The sequence below is a fragment of the Panthera leo genome, chromosome B3 (genome assembly GCF_018350215.1).
Source record: "Panthera leo isolate Ple1 chromosome B3, P.leo_Ple1_pat1.1, whole genome shotgun sequence".
NCBI lineage: Eukaryota > Metazoa > Chordata > Mammalia > Carnivora > Felidae > Panthera > Panthera leo.
In genome coordinates this window covers 17,547,310-17,565,994 of record NC_056684.1, presented here as the reverse complement: position 1 = coordinate 17,565,994, position 18,685 = coordinate 17,547,310, and the positions used below count along the sequence as shown (strand labels likewise).

The following is an 18,685-nucleotide window of genomic DNA, read 5'->3' as shown; positions in this document are numbered from 1 at the left end:
AATGGTAAAAAGGAAGAGCAAGTTGTCCCTGTTCTCCACCATTACAAACTCTCAAATACTTTTCTTTAGTGTTCTATCTTGGGAAAGGAAAAATTGTTATTGTATGAATTCACTTATGCCTTGTTATTGTTTACTTTTCTATATATTTTTTTGCATTTGTAAGCTTGATTACTAAGCTTCGAATTTTGCTTTCCTTTAAAACTTTTGCTCAAACGAAATCATCTTGTATTACAAATACTTTGTATTTGCTTTATTACCCTTCCATGATTTTTACAGCAGCCTTAGAAACAAAAAATCCATTCTTTATTTCCTTGGCACATGTTTCATCACCTATGAACATGAGAAAGGAAGGAGGTGATTTTTTTCCCCCTTTGCTCAAATATCTGTGGCATTGTTGGAGTTCTCAAGGTTAAATTAGATGGAAAAAATCTGAAGTCATTTTGGAAGTATGTAGCTTTCTCTGGATTCTAGACCTGACTTTGGCAAACTTCTTCTGTAAAGGCCCACACAGTAAATATTTCAGGCTTTTTGGTACCCACTGCATTGCAGCTACTCAGCTCCACCATTATAGTGCTACAGCAGCCGTGGGCAATGTGTAAACAAGTGGGTGTGGCTGTGTGCCAATAAAACTTTATTTACAAAAAAAGACAGTGAGCAGATTTGGTGCACAGGCCACAGTTTGCTGCCTCCTGTTTTCAGTAGTCTACCAGGAATCTCATTTTTGGGCTAAGTGATTTGTTATCAGCCATATGTTTCAAAGCCTCGTTCTGTCACCAAAGATGCAAGTGGGTTTTCTCTTCAAAAACAAAATATGATACTTACAATGCTAATTATTGCTCACTACATCCAAAGTTCAGTAAGAGTCAGAAGACAAGCCCAGTATTACTAGGTCGCCTACTAATCTCTTCCTTTCTAAGATTAAGAGTTGCTGCAAGCTGGAACCTGGACCCGACTTAGTCCAGGAACATATCCCTGACCGTCTCCTGTGTTTCAACTTCTTCCCATTTGTAGAACACATCCAAGTTCATAAGCTATTCCATCAGCATTTTTTTTCACTGTTGCCATCGGAAGCGTAGATCTGAGCAGCATCTTCTATCAATCAATTTCTTTGAAATTTATTACAGAGCAAAAATAGTTGTGCAAAATGTCCAGTAACTGAGTTAAAAACAAGACCTATATATTTGTGTGTGTGTGTGTGTGTGCATGTGTGCGTGCGCGTGTGTGTGTGTGTGGTTTCCTAGTCACGTGCTCATATTATGTCTCAGTTTACCCATGGGCAGCTGGGAATTATAAGGCCTTTTTGTAGTAAAGATGCTAGGGTAAAGGGTAATGTAGAGAGGGTTGGTGCCTTTCATAATGAATCTTATATGTAAAATTTTTCCATGCATGAAGAAAGTGTCTATTTCTTAGCAAATATTTTAGAGAAGGTTGTTTTTAAATGTCTACTATTGTGTTTGCTAAACAAAATAGACAGATATATATTTTTTACGTGACAGAGTTTTATCCCAAGAAGCTAAAGAATCTTTTCCCAACACCACCTTTACTTACAATTTTTTGATTAACATTTTTCTGATGTAAGTACAATATAATTCTGATGTAAATACAATAAATGTAAATACAATAAAATTCTGATGTAATACAATTTAAATTTTTTTAATGTTTCATTTGCTTTTAAGACAGACAGAGACAGAGCATGAGTGGGGATGGGGCAGAGAGAGAGGGGGACACAGAACCCGAAGTAGGCTCCAGGCTCTGAGCTGTGAGCACAGAGCCCGATGCAGGGCTCGAACTCAGGAACCGTGAGATCATGACCTGAGCTGAAGTTGAGATCATGACCTGAGCCAAAGTTGGATGCTTAACCAACTGAGCCACCCAGGCGCCCCACAATTTAAAATTTTTTTAATGTTTATTTATTCTTGAGAGAGAGAGAGAAAGAGAGACAGACAGACAGACAGATCATGAGCAGGGGAGGGGCAGAGAGAGAGACACACACATAGAATCTGAAGCAAGCTCCAGGCTCTGAGCTATTAGCCCAGAGCCCAACGCAGGGCTCAAACTCATGAACCTCAAGATCATGACCTGAGCCTAAGTCAGACACTGAACTAAGTCATCCAGGCACCCCAGTAATACAATTTTATAGAAGATAATTTGGGAAATTTAGAAAGCATAAACAAGACAGGTAAAATCACTCACAACCAACTCCTTCCAGATAACTATTGAGTGGTAAGATTTTAGTGTCCATTTAGATATCTCTTTATGCATATATGTACATATAGATTAGATATAACATTTTCACCTGCATAGGATATTATAGAAAGCATTTTTTGTATTCTGCCTTTTATACTTATACTTTTATACTTCTATGTTGGTAAATATGGATCAACGTTAACTTTAATGGCTATGTGGCATTCTACAGTATAGATACGCTTACTGTAATCTGCTTGAATGATCTCCTATTGGTATATTTTAAGTGCTTTGTACTTTTCCACTATTACAAAGAGTGCTTAGGTAAACCTTCTTATACATATCTTCTTGCCCTGCCAGAATATCTCTTCAAGATAAACTACTAAAAGTGAAATTAGCAGAAATATGTGTGTGCTTTTATATATATATATATATATATATATATATATATATATATGTGTGTGTGTGTGTGTGTGTGTATAATTTTGATATAGAGATGTTTATGCTCAAATTATATTCTTTCTAACAGTTAAAGAGAGTGCTTTATACCCTCACCAATACTGGAAAATTTCTGTAATTTCTCAACAGATCAGTTATCAGCATCTTGGCATCCTTTATGGTTGTTATTGTTTTGTTAAGTATTTTATGATTTTATAGCCAAGTCATGGGAAGAGCCCAAATGTCCGTCAACTGATGAATGGATAAAGAAAGTGTGATTTGTATATACAATGGAATACTGCTTGGCAATGAGAAAGAATGAAATCCTGTCATTGCAGTGATGTAGATGGAACTGGAGGATATTATGCCAAGTGAAATAAGTCACTCAGAGAAAGACAGATATCAAATGTTTTCACTTATATGTGGAATTTGAGAAACTTAACAGAAGACCATTAGGGGAGGAGAAGGGGAAAAAATAGTTTCAAACAGAGAAGGAGTCAAACCATAAGAGACTCTTGAATGCAGAGAACAAACTGAGGGTTGATGGTGAGGTACAGGAGAGAGGGAAAAATGGGAGATGGGCATTGAGGAGGGCACTTGTTGGGATGAGCCCTGAGTGTTGTATGTAAGCGATGAATCATGGAATCTACTCCTAAAGCCAAGAGCACACTGTATACGCTGTATGTTAGCTAACTTGACAACAAATTTTTTTCTTAAGTATTTTATGTTTTTTAAACCAACACCTGCATGGCACCTACTATATGTCAGAGACCATTCTGGGCATTTTTATGAGTGTTGACTAATTTAATCTTCATTATAGCCCAGTAAAGGAAGCATTGTTATTATTCTTAACTTAGAGATGAGGAAGAGGTAAAGCAACTGGAAATTCACACATCTAATAGGTAGTAGAGCCAGGATCTGAAACTTCCTGGTTATTCTGAAGTCCATCCTCCTGGCCACTATGCCCTGCGGGCTCCTGGGAAAAACAGAAACTTAGCTGGCTAGGAAATGAACCTGACAACAGGGGTCAGAGAGCCAAATCCTAACCACCAGATCGCCTATTTTTCCCACCTATGTGTCTTCTATTTCATTATTTAAAAAATAATGTCTCTGATGATTTTTTAGGATGTATCAAAGTCAGAAGAAATCAAAAGAAGCCCTGCCCCACTATCAAGAGGCTTTAGAATACACTGATATCAGTCGAGGTGAAAAAAGTCTTGAATGTGTACCAATATTGAAGGAATTGGCAGGTGTAGAGCGAGCCCTGGGAGTTCACGACGCATCCATCAACCATTTTCTACAGGTAAGCCGGGACATACTGGCCACCAAAGCTCTTCTGGACTCAGTACTTCTCATAGACACAAGTGGAACAGCAGCTCTGAGAATGCCTGGTTTTGTTATTTGCTCTGGATATGTAGAACACTTGTCCTGGAGTAAATGTTCAACAAACATCTTCATATAGATGACCAAGTGGATGAGTGTGGGACAGTGGTCCACTGTTACCAGGTGCATGGTCCTCAAACAGCCTGAGACTCCCTGAAGATGGCTTTTCTCGTATTAGGGGCATAAGTCAAGTCTTATTTCCTGAAGTTCTTTATCCTTTCATGTTTATCTATTTAGAGCTTATGTTATCAAGCTGATGAGGGTTTTTTTCTACGGTACTCTAAAATATTCACCTGAAGCTGCTTGGAGTTGTCATTTATTAGCTGCTGATATACTTTGTCATCATAGGATTCCTGTGTGAGTGTGTCAATCGGGGTTCTATAGAGAAACAGAACCAATAGGATACATACATAGAAAGAAATAAAGAAATTGATTTTAGAGAATTGGCTGACACAATTGTGGGGGCTGACAAGTCCAAAATCCATAAGGTAGGCAGGCTGACTGAAAACTCAGGCAGGATCTCTATGTTATAGTCTTGAGGCAGAATTCCTTCTTCTCTATCACTTATATGTGGAATTTAAGAAACAAAACAGATGAACATATTGGGGGGGGGTGGAAAGAAAAGAGAGGGAAATAAACCATAAAAGACTTTTTTAATTTTTATTTTTTGAGAGAAAGAGAGAAAGCACACATGCACCCATGTGAGCAAGCGGGGGGAGGGCAGAGAGACAGAGAGACAGAGAGAGACAGAGACAGAGAGAGAGACTGAATCTTAAACAGACTCCATGCCCAGCACAGAGCCCAGAGTGGGGCTCAATCTCACGACCATGAGATCATGACCTAAGCCGAAATCAAGAGTTGGACGCTAAACTTATTGAGTCACCCAGACAACTGAAAGAGACTCTTAAAGAGATTTCAGAACAAACTGAAGGTTGATGGAGGGAGGTGGATGGGAGATGGGCTTGATGGGTGATGGGCATTAAAGAGGGCACTAGTTATGATGAGCACTGGGTGTTATATGTAAGTGATGAATCACTGAATTGTACTCCTGAAACCAATATTGCAGTGTATGTTAATTAAGTAGAATTTAAATAAAAATTTGAAAAGAAAAATAGAAGAATTCCTTCATCTCCAGGAAACCCCAGCATTTTGCTCTTTAGGCATTCTACTGATTGTATAAGGCCCATTCACATCGTTGAGGGCAATCTCCTTTACTCCAAGTCCAATGTAAATGTTAAAAATACATTCACAGCAACATCTAGACTGGTGTTTGACTTAAAAACTGGGCACCATGGCCTAGCCAAGTTGACACATAAAATTAACCATCACAATGAGTTTGATGTTTTTATATTCATCATCTGCTAAAAGCCCATGTTAAATTGTTTTCCCAGAATTTTTCCCTATTAAAGTTTTAAAATATAGACCGAACTCATTCTTGTTATTTCAAATGAGATGCAACAATCTGGGACTAAGAGTTCCATATTGTTATTTCCTTTTTAAGTTTGACCATTTATAGCCCATCCACAGTTTATTAGAATGTCCCATTCTGTCACTCTATCTGGATTTTCTCTCTTAATTACTGTCACCCTGTGACATATTTTTATTTCCCATTTATAGATAAGGAAGTCAAGAATTAGAAAGGTCGAGGGATATGCCCAGGCATACCCTCCGTGCCTATAAATGACATAACCCAGATTCAAACCCAGTATTTTTTAGAAAGATTGTTCTGGCTGGTATGTAGGAGAATGGATCAAGGAAGATGTGCCAAGAACATAGGTAGACCAGTTAGGAGACTATCAAAGTAGCAAAGGCGGAAGTTGATGGCACCTTGGACACGGACGATGATAGCAAGGATGCAGAGAAGCAGATGGTTTGACAAAGATGTAGGAGACCTAATTGATGAGATATGGAGATTGATTGGATGTGGAGAAAAGAAGGAATAGGGAAGAATCAATGATGACTCCTGAGTTTCCAGTCTGAACAACTGTGTGGATGTTTGTGCCAGTTACAGTGGGGGAGCAGGAGTGACAGGTGATGGAGAGATGGTGAGCTCAGGTTTCAATGGCGAGTCTGAGGTGCCCGCGAGGCATATAGGCGGAAATGCCATCTAGTCAATTAGATAATCAGGACTAGAGCTCAGAAAATGGATCAGGAAGTCATCTACTTGTATGCAGTAATTGCCTTGGGAAAGGATGAGATCACCCTGGGAGTGAGGGGGTTATTGAGTGAGAAGAGACAAGGACATGACAGAGCCTTGAGTAACTTCAGTGTTCATTGGTCAAGTCAAGAAAGATAACCTGCCAAAGAAAGCAAAGACGAATTTGGCAGAAAAAAACATGAGGAAAAGCGAAAGCTGTATTTTCTGTGTCCTTTAATACCATGTGCTATTGTGAAGGACACAGAGCTGTTGGGCGAATAAATGAGTTAATATTCATAAAGTGCTTAGCACAGTGCCTGATATATAGTGCTACACAGGATTTTTAACGTTTCTCTCTTTGCTTTCCTTTCCTTTGTTATCTTTTTCTTTCTCTGATGACTTTGTCGAGGGAAACGGGGCAATGATGAGGCAGAAATCAGATTGTATGGTGAGTGAGATGTGAGGCAACAAAGGTAATAAACATAGGTACCTGTTTCCCAAAGTACTGAGAGGTGAGGAAGGCCGGCCCAGGCAGAGGGAAGAGTGTGTGCAAAGGTCTGAAGGTGAGACGTAGCTCGACGTTCAGGGAACTACAAGAAATCCCCTCTGCCTGGGCAGTGGGAATGGTGAAGGTGGTCAATGGGTATCTTCAAGCAGGATGTTGAAAGTCATGCTGAGGAATTTGAGCTTCACTGTTTCAGTGTTCAGTTCAGTGTTTCCAAGCAGATAGATTGACATCATGAGATTATTATTCTAGAAGGGTCACTATGTGGTATGCAGAGTGGACTGGATGGGAGAGAGAGAAGCAGGGAGGTCACTCAGGAGATGGCAGCAGCAGGCTAGGTAGGGGATGATGACACCTCGACTCAGGTAGTGACATGGAAATAAAGAACGTGGACAGATTTGAGAGATGCTTGGAGAGTAGAAACAACGGGCATAGGAGTGGGGGAGTGAAGGAGGTGGAGCAGTCTGGTGTTATGCCGTGTTTCTAGCTAAGGTCACTGTACTGCTGGTGGGCCCATTTACTGAGTGCAGGAATACTCAATGGGCATGCCATTTTTTGTTGGTAACAATAATCCTGAATATTCTTTTTTGTTGTTGTTGTTGTTAAAGTTAATTTATTTTGAGAGGGAGAGCTTGAGCAGGGGAGGGGCAGAGAGAAAGGGAGAGAGAGAGAATCCCAAGCAGGCTCTGCACTGTCAACGCAGAGTCAACTCAGGGCTTGAACCCATGAACCTTGAGATCATGACCTAAGCCCAAACCAAGAGTTGGATGCTTGACTGACTGAGCCACCCAAGTGCCCCTATTCTGAATATTCTTAGACAAATGTTTTTTTCTTTGATTTTTTGCTGGTATAAAGTTCCAGAAATTAAACCACTAGGAGAAAAGATGTGAATATTTTCTAGTTCTTTCTTCAGATTGACATTCTGAGGTTATGTCGATTTACCTTGCCACCAAAAGTGGGTTTTGCTTTGTTCTTTGTTGAACCAGTTTCACAGCAACCTTGCCAACTCTTTTACACTATTCTACTCCCACGTTGTAGAATAGAGGCTCAAATTTAATTTAAAATGTTTTTCTTAATTCAGTTTTCCTAAATGTTTCCTGATTATATCCAGATATGCCCTTAAAATCTCAGTGCAATCTTTGCTATACCAGCTTCTAAAGTTCAAAGACATCAAGTAATAAGAGGCTCAGAGTCCCCCAGCAAGGGTCATTACCAGTAACAAAATTCACTGGAATGAAAGATAGGTGGCTTCTAAGACCTAACAGTATTCAATGCCAAAAACTTGAGTTTGGTTTAGAAAAGCATTTTCCAAACTGTGTTCCATAGGATACTAGTACCTCACAAGAATTCATAGAGATTCATAGGTCTTCCTAGAAAAGATGTCTGTGGTTAAATAAATTTGAGAACTATTAAGTTAAAATTAAACAGATGTCTCTAAGACATGGTTTTACATACAGTGCATTAAAAATCTTAATGTGGATTGTGAATGCAAATGAAGATCAAATACATCTGTGACACACTAGTGTTGCCTGGGCCATAGTTTAGGAAACACTGGCTGAAATAAATTGTAATTTCTAAAGGCAGGGATCATCAAAGGGATTCAAATGTAAATACTACTTTCCAGTGTATTAGGTCTTCCCACTCTTAGGAACCCTTAGTACTATGTGAAGGGAAAATGGGTTAGGTAATGCCTCTTGTCTGTAGGGCCCAGATTCACCATTTTAAAGTACTTTGTCATATTCATTCTATCTATTTATATAGACATACTCACACACAGACACGTACATATATGCACAGAGTGGTAAATATTTACATTTTGTAATCATCTGAAAGTATTTGAATATGCCATGTCCTTTTGTCCCTGAGTACTTAACAAGGGTATTCTTTTATGTAATCGCAGTACAGTTATCAAATTCAGGAATGTTCATGTTGGTACAGGCCATATTCTATTTTGTCAGTTGTCCCAATACGCCCCTTATGTTTTTGTATTCATTTAGTTGTTATGCGTCTGGTCTTTAATCTAGAATGGCTTCTCAGCTTGTCTTTGTCTCCTTTGACATTGAAATTTTTGAAGACTATAGGCCAGTCATTTGTACCTTAGTTTGGGTTCATCTGATATTTTCTTGTGACTAAATTTGACAATGCATGCCCTGCTAGGATACTACAAAAGGATATTGTATTTCTTAGGGTATTGCCTCAGGAGGCACATGATATCTACCTGTCCTTCATTAGTGACATTAAATTCATCACCTAATCACAGTGATTCTTCCCTGTATAATAACTATTTTTCTCCTTGCAGCCAATAAGCATTCTGCAGAGAGACATTTTTAAGACCATGTAAATATCCCACTCCTTTGCAAATTTTCTCTACACTTAGCATTGATGAATCTTTCCCAAACCAGTCTTTACTGTGGTGGTTGCAGATTCATGACTTTCCATTCTACCATTCCATCCACGTTTATCAGTTGACATTCTCCTGTTACGAATGTCCCTTCCTCCTCCCACCAAGTTATTTACTTGTTGCGTGTGTGTTCGCTTTTTTCACTTAACACCGTATCTTGGAAATCACTTTATAGCAGTTCATTCATTTGTACAAAAATATAATATCCCGTTTTAGGCACCTAGTGTGTTTTGCTCAAATAGTTTTCTGTTTGGGCATTTAGATAGGTTCCTATATTTTGTAATTATAAGTAATGTTGTAATGAATAATCTTACACACACATATTTTTATATTGTTGCAGTCGTATCTTCAGGGTAAATTCCTAGAAGTGGGACTGCTCAGTCAGAGGGAGCAAACATGTGTTGATAGTTTTACGGGATATTGCCTTTCATTGGGCTTCTACTATTTCTGCTCCTGCCAGCAATGTCTGAGTGCGTTTGTTTCCTGACAGCCTCTTCCAAAGGAGAGTATTGTCAAGACTTTGAATTACTTCCTATCCATCTCAGTATAGGTTTAATCTGCAAAATGGAATTAAATATCATTTCATAGGTTCAATGGATCTTCTTAATACATTTTTTGTGAATTTTCTTTTCATACCATTTGTCTACTTTTTAATAGAATTTTTATTCTAGTTTATTTTATTCAGTTTCCCTTAACTGTTAAAAGTCTTTACATACCCCACGTATCGCCCTTTAACCTGTGACATATATTAGAAGTCTTTTCACCCAATTTGTCACTCGTGTTTTATTTTGTTCATAGTGTTTCTATTGAGATGTCATATACCATGAAGGTCACCCTTTTAAGGTGCACAATTTAGTGGTTTTATTATATTCATAGAGTTGTGCAAGCATTACTGCTAATTGCAGAACATTTCTTTTTTTTTTTAAGTTTATTTATTTTGAGAGAGAGAAAGAGAGAGAGCACAAGTGGGGAAAAGGCAGAGAGAAGGAGAGACAGAATCCCAAGCTGGCTCCGCATCATCAGCACAGAGCCCGAGGCAGGGCTTGAACTCAGGAACCACGAGATCATGACCTGAGCTGAGATCAAGAATCAGACACTTAACCGACTGCACCACCCAGACACCGCAGCAGAATATTTTGATCACCTCAAAAGAAACCTGCATTCATTGGGAGTTACTCTCCTTATTTCTTCTGTCCCTCATCCCCTGGCAACCACCAATCTCCATTGCATCTCTATGGATTAGGCTATTATAGACATTTCCTATAATATGTGGCTTTTTGTGTCTGACTTCTTTAATCTGATATGTCGCTTTCAAAGTTCATCCGTGCTTAGCAGATATGAGTACTTCATTCCCTTTTAATGGCTGAATAGTATTTTGTTATACAGGTAGACCACATTTGTTTATCTCTTCATCAGCTGATGGATGTTTGGGTTGTTTCCACTCTAAGGAGGTAATGAACAATGCTTCTATGAACATTCATGTGCAAGTTTTTATATGGATATATGTTTTCAGTTCTCTTGGCTATAAGACTAGGAGTGGGATTTCTGGGTTCTACGGTACCCAATATTTAACTTTCCAAGGAACCACCAAGCTGTTTTCCAAAGCAGCCTCAGCCTCTTGCTATTCCCACTAGCAATGCATGAGGATTCTATTTTCTTCACATCCTCACCAACACTCGTTATTATGTCTTTTTTATTTCAACCATCTTGGTAACTGTGGAGTAATATCTCACCATGCTTTTGATTTGAATTTCTCTGATGACTCATGATATTCTGCATCTGTTTATAGGTATGTGGCTATTTGTACTTCTTCTTTGGAGAAATGTCTATTCAAATCCTTTGCCCATTTTTTATAGGGTTATTTGTCTTTTTATTGTTGACTTACAAGAGTCCTTCATACTGGATACTAGATATCAGATGCATGATGTGTAAATATTTTCTCCTGTTCTGTGTGTTGTTTTGTCACTTTCTTGATTGCATCCTCTGAAGCACAAAGATTTTTAGTTTCAGTGAAGTCCGATTTATCCTTTTTTTCTTTTGGTCTCACGTCTAAGAAACCATTGCCTAGTCCAAGTTCATGAAGGCTTGTATCTGTTTCCTTTTAAGAGTTTTATAGTTTTAGTTTTTACATTTAGGTCTTTGATCCATTTTGAGTTAATTTTTTTTGGATATAAAATAGGACTCTGTCTTCATTCTTTTGCATGTGAATATCTAGTTGTCCTAGTACCATTTATTAAAAGGGTCATCTTGTCACCATTCAATTATCTTGGTACCCATGTCAAACTCAATTGATCATAAATGTAAAGGTTTATTTCTGGATTTTTTTTTCTATTCCATTGACCTCTATGTCTATCCTTATGATAGCACCACACTCCCAATTACTGTTGTTTTGTAGTAAGCTTGTGGATACCATGAATAATGCAACTATGCACATTCATCTACAAGTTTTATGGTAAGTTTTGAAATCCATAAGTATGACATCTCCAACTCTTACATTTTTCCAAGATTGTTTTGACTATTCTGGCTTCCTTACATTTGTATATGAATTTTAGGATAAGTTTATCAATTTCTGGGAAAAAAAAAACAGATGGTATTTTGATAGAGAGAGCACTGAATCTGTATTTCAAGTGGGAAGTGTTGACATCTTCACAATATTAAGGCTTTCAATACATGAACATAGGATATCTCTATTTACTTAGTTCTTTCCTAGTTTCTTTCAACCATATTTTGCAGTATAAGTTTTATAATTCTTTTGGGAGCTTTATTCCCAAGTATTTTGTTCATTTTGATGCTCTTAGAAACAGAAGTGTTTTCTAAATTTCCTTTCCCTACTGTTCATTGCTAGCGTGTAGAAATACAAATAGGATGTTGACTTTGCATGGTGCGGCCGTGCTGATCTCATTTATTAGCTGTAATATATTTTTGTGGATTCATAATGCTTTTTTTGCCATGCAAAAGCTTTCTTAATGCTTTAACATTTTCAACCTTTCCTTTCATTACATTTGGATTTTGAATCTAAATTAGAAGGAGTGCTCTGTATTGGAGTTATAGAGTACTTCACTCATTTTTATAATACTCGTAAAGTTTAATAGGTGACTTTTATTGTTGTTTATTCTTGAGGTTAATAAAGATTAGAGAGTGTTTAAATAAAGACTTACCAATCATTATTAAAGAGATAGCTTTGTGAAGTTGAAACAGCACTGGATGTGAAGTCAGAAAATCTGAGTGGGAGTCCCAATTCTTCTGTTTGCCAGCTGTTTGATTATACAAGTCATTTAACCTCTCAAAAAAAGAAAGAAAAAACCCAATCCTACAAAAGATCCTATCCACTTCACAGAACTGCTCAAAGGTTCAAAATAGAAAGTGCTTTGTGAACCATTAGGCATGATGCCAGTGTAAGCTACTTTTATTTATTAATGGTAATTATCAAACATTTATCAAGGCTCCTCATTTCTTTAAGAGCTTTACCTAGACACAGAAAGGTACAGTGTGGCTGCAGCTCTCCAGGGGAGCCCTGGCCTAAAAGCCATTTATTATGTACACAAAGAAAAGGGGTTTTGTTATTTTCCCTCTAGTTTTTCACTGTTCATTCCTTTGGAGTGAGAGAAACGCCCAGAAAGAAAAGACCTTTTATTTTCTGTAGAGTGTCGACAAGTTCCAAAGTATTTTAGGAACTAACCCATTAGAGTGGAGAAAATTAGCAAGCCTCACAGAGCCACCACACTGGGAAGGCAGTGGTCCCGGGGACTGGCGAACTAGCCGTTCTAGGCACCCTGCCTCAGGGGTCTGTGAGAAACCATGCTGGCGTGATTGTTTCTGAAACTATTCATGGCAGATTTTGGCAATAGACCCTTGTTTTCTTACCCAAAAGAAAAATGGCAGGATTTCATTTCAGTGAGAATGTTTGTGGGTGTGTGTTTTCAAGGGGCATAAATTAACACCACTAGCTTCAGTTTTGTTTTCCATCTCTGACAGTTGAATTGCCTTTCTTTTCAAATTTCAGGGCAGCTCTGCCACTCAGTCAGTAGCCCCCAAATTTGGGGGGAAGCTCGATTTACAAAGTATAATGAACTAATTTATCAGTCCCTCTCCCAAAAACTTTGAGGTCAGAAAATCTGGCTTCAGGTTCCTCTGGGCAAGTTATCAGCCTTGGCCAGGCTGACGTGATGGCTCGTAGGTGCTCGCACAGGTCTCCGACCGGGTTCAGACAACACAGCAAATGGCAACGCTTCCGATCGGTTCTGGTTAACTGCTGTGTATTTGCTATAATGCACTATTTGCAATTTTCAAAATCTCTGAAAATACTAGCCTTTCATGTTTAAAATTAGAAAAGATGCAGAATGCGATTATGATTCTATGCATCATAAAAGTTTTCTAAGAGTGACATAAATCCAGGAGTTGTACTCTTTCTAAGTCACTATTTTTTATAAAAATGATAATGAAGGGGGCACCTGGGTGGCTCAGTCGGTCGAGCGTGTATGACACTCTTGAATCGGCTCATGTCATGATCCCAGGGTCGTGAGATTGAGCCCTGAGTTGGGCTCTGCACTGAGCATGGAGCCTGCTTAAGATTCTCTCTCTCCCCCTCTGCCCCTCTCCCCCACTTGTGCTCTCTCTCTCATAAATAAAATAAAATAAAATACTCTTTATATTCTAAAAAATCAAGCCATGTAGACAAATACGAAGAAACGAGTTACAAGTTATCCAGGCCTCCCCTCCCAGAAGGAGTTGCTGTTGACATTTGTGGCATCTTCCCTCTGCATATGTACATGTGGGTATAGACAGAGAGACAGGAAGACAAGAAAGAAAAAAGAAACAAAAATTGATGAATTTGACAGCAAAAAAAAAAACTTCTCTGTGACAAAATATCACAGTCAAAAAATAAATAGCAAAGAGAGGAGATATAGAAAGAATTCTTATAAAATGTAGATGAAAAAGTCAACTCAGTAGAAATAAGGGCAAAAGACAGGAATGGTCAGCTTACAGAAGAGAAAATACAAATGGCCAATAACAATACAAAAATGATCTTCAGCATCCTTTGTTATTAAAGAAATGCACTTTCACTCAGGAGATGCCATTTTTCACCTAGCTGTGAGCAAAATAAAAAAAGTTTGATGATACCCCATGATGGCAAAGGTACTGGAAAGCAGTCATCCTCATACACCACTAGAAGGAGTGGGGATTGGCACCACTTTGGGGGAAACCATTTGATATTCCCTCTCCAATTTTATAGGGTAATAGCGAGCCCTTAGAAATTAGAAATGCTCTTAACATCCATCAATAGGAGACCAGTTAGGAGGTTGTGGTGTATCCACGTGATGGAACACCATAGAACCACAGAAAGAATGAGATCAATGTGTATATTCTGACATTAAAGACGCCAAAAGTGCATTATTATTTGTGAAATGGCAGATGTGGATCAGAATGTTTCTTCAGTTGACAACCAGCTAGACCCTACAATGTGCCAGGCACAGTGGTTGGCCCTGGGACGGTGATGGAGGAGGAGCCTAGAGAGTGACAGAGACCTTAGCTGAATAGTCCCACAGATGAATGTAAAATGGCGACCGTGATGTGCACACAGGGAGCAGGACTGGGTGCTGTGAGAGCTCCCAACAGAGCAGACCGAGGACTGATAGTGAGACACCCCGAAGATTGAGGAGAGAGCAGAGGAGCCATCATGGCAGAGCCCAGAAGGGTGGTGGCAGATGAAGCTGGGCTGGGGGAGGGAAGCAGGGCAGCGTCAGGTTACAATTGCACGTGCGTGTCTATGCATGGGTGTGTTTAAGAACATGCCCCTATAGGGGCACCTGGGTGGTTCAGTAGGTTAAGACTCTTGATCTCAACTCAAGTCTTGGTCTCAGGGTTGTGAGTTCAAGCCCCACATGAGGTTCCACACTAGGCATGGAGCCTACTTAAAAAACAAAAACAAAAACATGGGCCTATATGTGTGTATGTTTGTATAAGCATATCAATATCTCTGGGATACACAGGGAACTTGATAGTGATAACTCCAAGGAGTCAGACGGGATCGGGAGAAGAGGGTGAGGCTTATAGACAGAAGGGAGAGAGGCATTTTAACTTACCACTTAGGATTTTTCAAAATTATATACCGATATTACTCTCACAATCTAAAAATCTAGTTACATTTTAAGAAAACACATACTTCCAACCAAGAGAGGATGAAAATCGAAGTTCCCAACATATCTATTTTGGTGCTGACCCTTACAGAGAGTAGGGCCTTTTCTCCCCAGCCCTTCGGAGGAGCTAAAATTGACGACTGGAGAGCTGCCACTGAGGACTCTCTCTGACTATTAAAAGAAACTAGCTTAGTCTGGGGCCCTCAGAACTCGGTTTTGGAATGCCCTCGGCACCCAGGGACTTCCCTTTCATCTACGCCCCCCCAGAGAGTCCCAGCAACATCTTTCTCTTAGCCAAGGCCCTCCAGCTGCCCCAGGCCCCTGTGGTGTGGGTGGCCTTGAGAGGCTTCCTTCCTGGCCAGAGACTGGAGAGGAAAGGAAGTGGCAACCCTGGGCTGCAATATGACCCTGTCTTGTACAAGGGCATCAGCCCAAAGCTGAAGATTGCATGGTCTGCTCTGGCAAGGCCAAGAGGGAGAGCTACGTAGCCGCACAGCTGGTCAGTTATAAGAGAAACATAGCAAACTCACACCTCACAGTGACAAGAGGACTTGAGCTTCTGTTGAATTAAAGCACTAATTTGAAGCAAAGCAGAAAAACACAGACCCTCGGTAGAAGGCACCTTAACATCTTGCTCCATCCATCAGCCGCTGCCCGACTCCCCACTCTGGTGTCCCCATACAGTTCGTTTTCAGAAGCTGCTTCGAGACCCACATATCAGTGGCTCACCCTCCACCTAGCCAGCCCATTCAACCTCTGGGCCGAATCTACTACTTAGCAACTATTTCTCTGACTCTTAAATAATACTTCATTATGCTGATTAGAAGATCCTCTTTCTGTAACTTCTTCTTTCTTAAAAAACCAGATGTTAGACTAGAGCAGGATGCAATTTGGAATCACAGGCCTTAGTCTGAATCCCTGTCCTGCCATTGAGCCGTCTATATGACCTTCGGTTAGTTGCTTTATCTCCCGAGGGCTTCATTTCCCCATCTATAAATTGGGGTGTTAACATCACCCTCACCAGTGATTCTGAGATTAAGCGAGCTGGTGTATGTAATCTGCATAGCACCACGTCTGGCCAGAGTAGGTGCTTACTCAAGGTTAGTTCCCACCCTCCCAGTGTCCCTCTCTAGTGCTAGCCCTCAAGTACAAAGATCCTGGCGGCTTCTGAGCCGCAGGTTTCCATTGCCTTCCCCACGAATGTTTTTGTCTCCAGGGTAAATAGACTCAGTTTAGGTCCACGAATGCACCTTTAGCTCTTCGTGGACTCTCCACTTTGCTGCAGGAGAAGAGATTTCCCTCTGAGTCAGTGATCCTCCTAGTTGTTTACCAAATGGGGGAAAAAAAATCTATCCCTCTCTCCTGTGAAGAGCTTGGGGCCTGCAGTCAGAGCATTGCATGTCTTAAGTTGAGTATTCACATGATGGGGTCTGCCTGCATAAATAGAAACATCCTTCTTACTAGTCATCAAGTTTTCTGTTCAAGAACTATTACACATTTCACAAATCCAAGGGGACAGCCTCAGTCAGATAAGAGTCTGCCAGCTGTAGCTCTGGCTGTGTCTATTGACAGCTGGATTGGCGCTGTGGACTCAGTGGTTTCCCCCGGAAATGCTCAGGAGGGCCCAAGTGCAGCCTTCTGCTCTGGACCTTGGCAGGGCTTGAGGGTGGTTGATCTGATGACTGAGGTTTTTCAATTAATGACCTTGCTCAGTATGAGATATTAAAGGTTGCGTTTTTGTTTTTGTTTTTAACCCAGTACCACATGTTAACGGCTCAAGAGATTTAGGAATATTAAACACTCCCTCTCAGCTCCAAGATGACAACTGATAAATATATAACCGTAAGATACTGAAAACAACAAAGAACGGGAGGAGAAATCTGAGCCCTGGGAGATTAATAAATAATAAGGAGTGAATGCAGTCAAGCACAGATCCCCAGCGGGGCCCATTACTTGGGCTCCTGCATAAAGCCAGGAGAGGCAAGCATGGCTCCTATAATTCTGTTAACACTAACAACTAGTCCTTAAATGCTCTCAGATGCATATAACAGGGGTATTTATATTCTCTTAGCAAGCAGAGTGTTGTTCCAGAATTGTGAACAGTGGTTTAATTTGGAAAATTGGGTAATCTAATCACTAGCTTTTCAACTGCCTTTGTATCTACTTCCTAAGGCAGCCTCCTATACCGTGTGGATCTGTGGTTCTCGATCTGCATCACCCTGAGCCCTCATGTTCCATGGAAGGTCTTTTGGAGGAAGCTGGGTGGGCACAGCTGAGTGAGCTTCTAGACCCTCTCCACCTGCTTCAGTAAGACAGTATGCGAAACAATCTGGAACAAAAGGATTTTTTTGTTGTTGTTTTTTGTGTTGTTTTTGTTTTTGTTTTTTTTTTGCTTCAAAAGAGAAACTTGAAACTCACTGGTCCCATGATGTTTACATCCTCTTGTAAATTACTTTTCCACTCACTGGTATGTTTCTGAAATGTTACTTTGTTAATGTACTAGGTAGAGTTCAGTCATTGTATGAATAAACCACAATATATTCATTCTGCTTCTGGTGGTTATTTAGATGATTCCCCCTTTTTCACCATTTCAAATAATGCTTCAGTGAAGTTGAGGGCATTTTTGGTATCAACAGTGATAGATGGTGAACTCCAAGTTGGTCAAGAAGGGAAGGGACAGCAGGAGGGGCCAACTGGATAGTGAGAATGGGGAGAGTGGATAGAGGGCTAGAAATTGCTTGGACGTGACGAAGGCAGGACCAAATAAGCTATGATAAGGCCCCGAGTCTGATGAGGGACACAATGTGGCATGTAAAAAGCATTTAAAAATTAAGGTAAATTGAATAGGACTGAATTAAATTAAACTAAATTTAATTTTACTGAATCAATGAGATGCTAATCTTGCACATTTTTAACATCATGTTTCCCTTTTCCTTCCCTCACCCCAATGTTAAACCAGCATATGGTTTTTAGAAGTTTCATGAACATCAAATATAAATTAGACCAAGGACTGAGTTTCTGAAGTGAATAATGAATAATAAATGGTTGCTTATATTAGTATCTCACACAGAAAAATGTTGAGGTTACGAAGATTTTTGTGAAATTCGGATCCCCTTAAGCTCTCAGGATCCACTTTCTTGATATTGTGAGCATTTTTGCTCTCAGAAAATTTTGCTTCCTGTCTCCAAAGGCAAAAGGCAACATACAGAACTTTCAGAACATGTAATTATTCATATGAATTGAAAATAATTTTGATAGGGGTGTCTGGGTGGTTCAGTCCATTGAGCGTCTGGTTCTTGATTTTGGCTCAGGTCATGATCTCCTGGTTCGTGGAATCGAGCCCCTTGTTAGGCTCTGTGCTGACAGCATGGAGCCTGCTTAGGATTCTCTCTCAAGCTCTCTATCTGCCCCTCCCCAACTCGTGTTCCATCTCTCTCTCTCTCTCTCTCTCAAAATAAATAAATAAACATTAAAAAAAAGAAAAAGAAAAATGGGTGCCA

General features: G+C 39.8%; 1 protein-coding gene across 15 annotated transcripts in view; it reads left to right on the top strand.

Moving 5' to 3' along the window:
• The window catches only part of TTC23 (tetratricopeptide repeat domain 23), a 109,955-nt gene that overhangs the window by 51,463 nt on the left and 39,807 nt on the right, over nt 1-18,685 (top strand). For all 15 annotated transcript variants that reach the window (XR_006203393.1, XR_006203392.1, XM_042941117.1 and 12 more), the window contains one exon: nt 3,748-3,925. Coding sequence is in view for 13 of the 15 variants with exons in the window: in XM_042941117.1 (XP_042797051.1) it covers nt 3,748-3,925 (178 nt within the window). In the remaining 2 variants the exon portion in view is untranslated. The remainder of the gene's footprint in view (nt 1-3,747; nt 3,926-18,685) is intronic.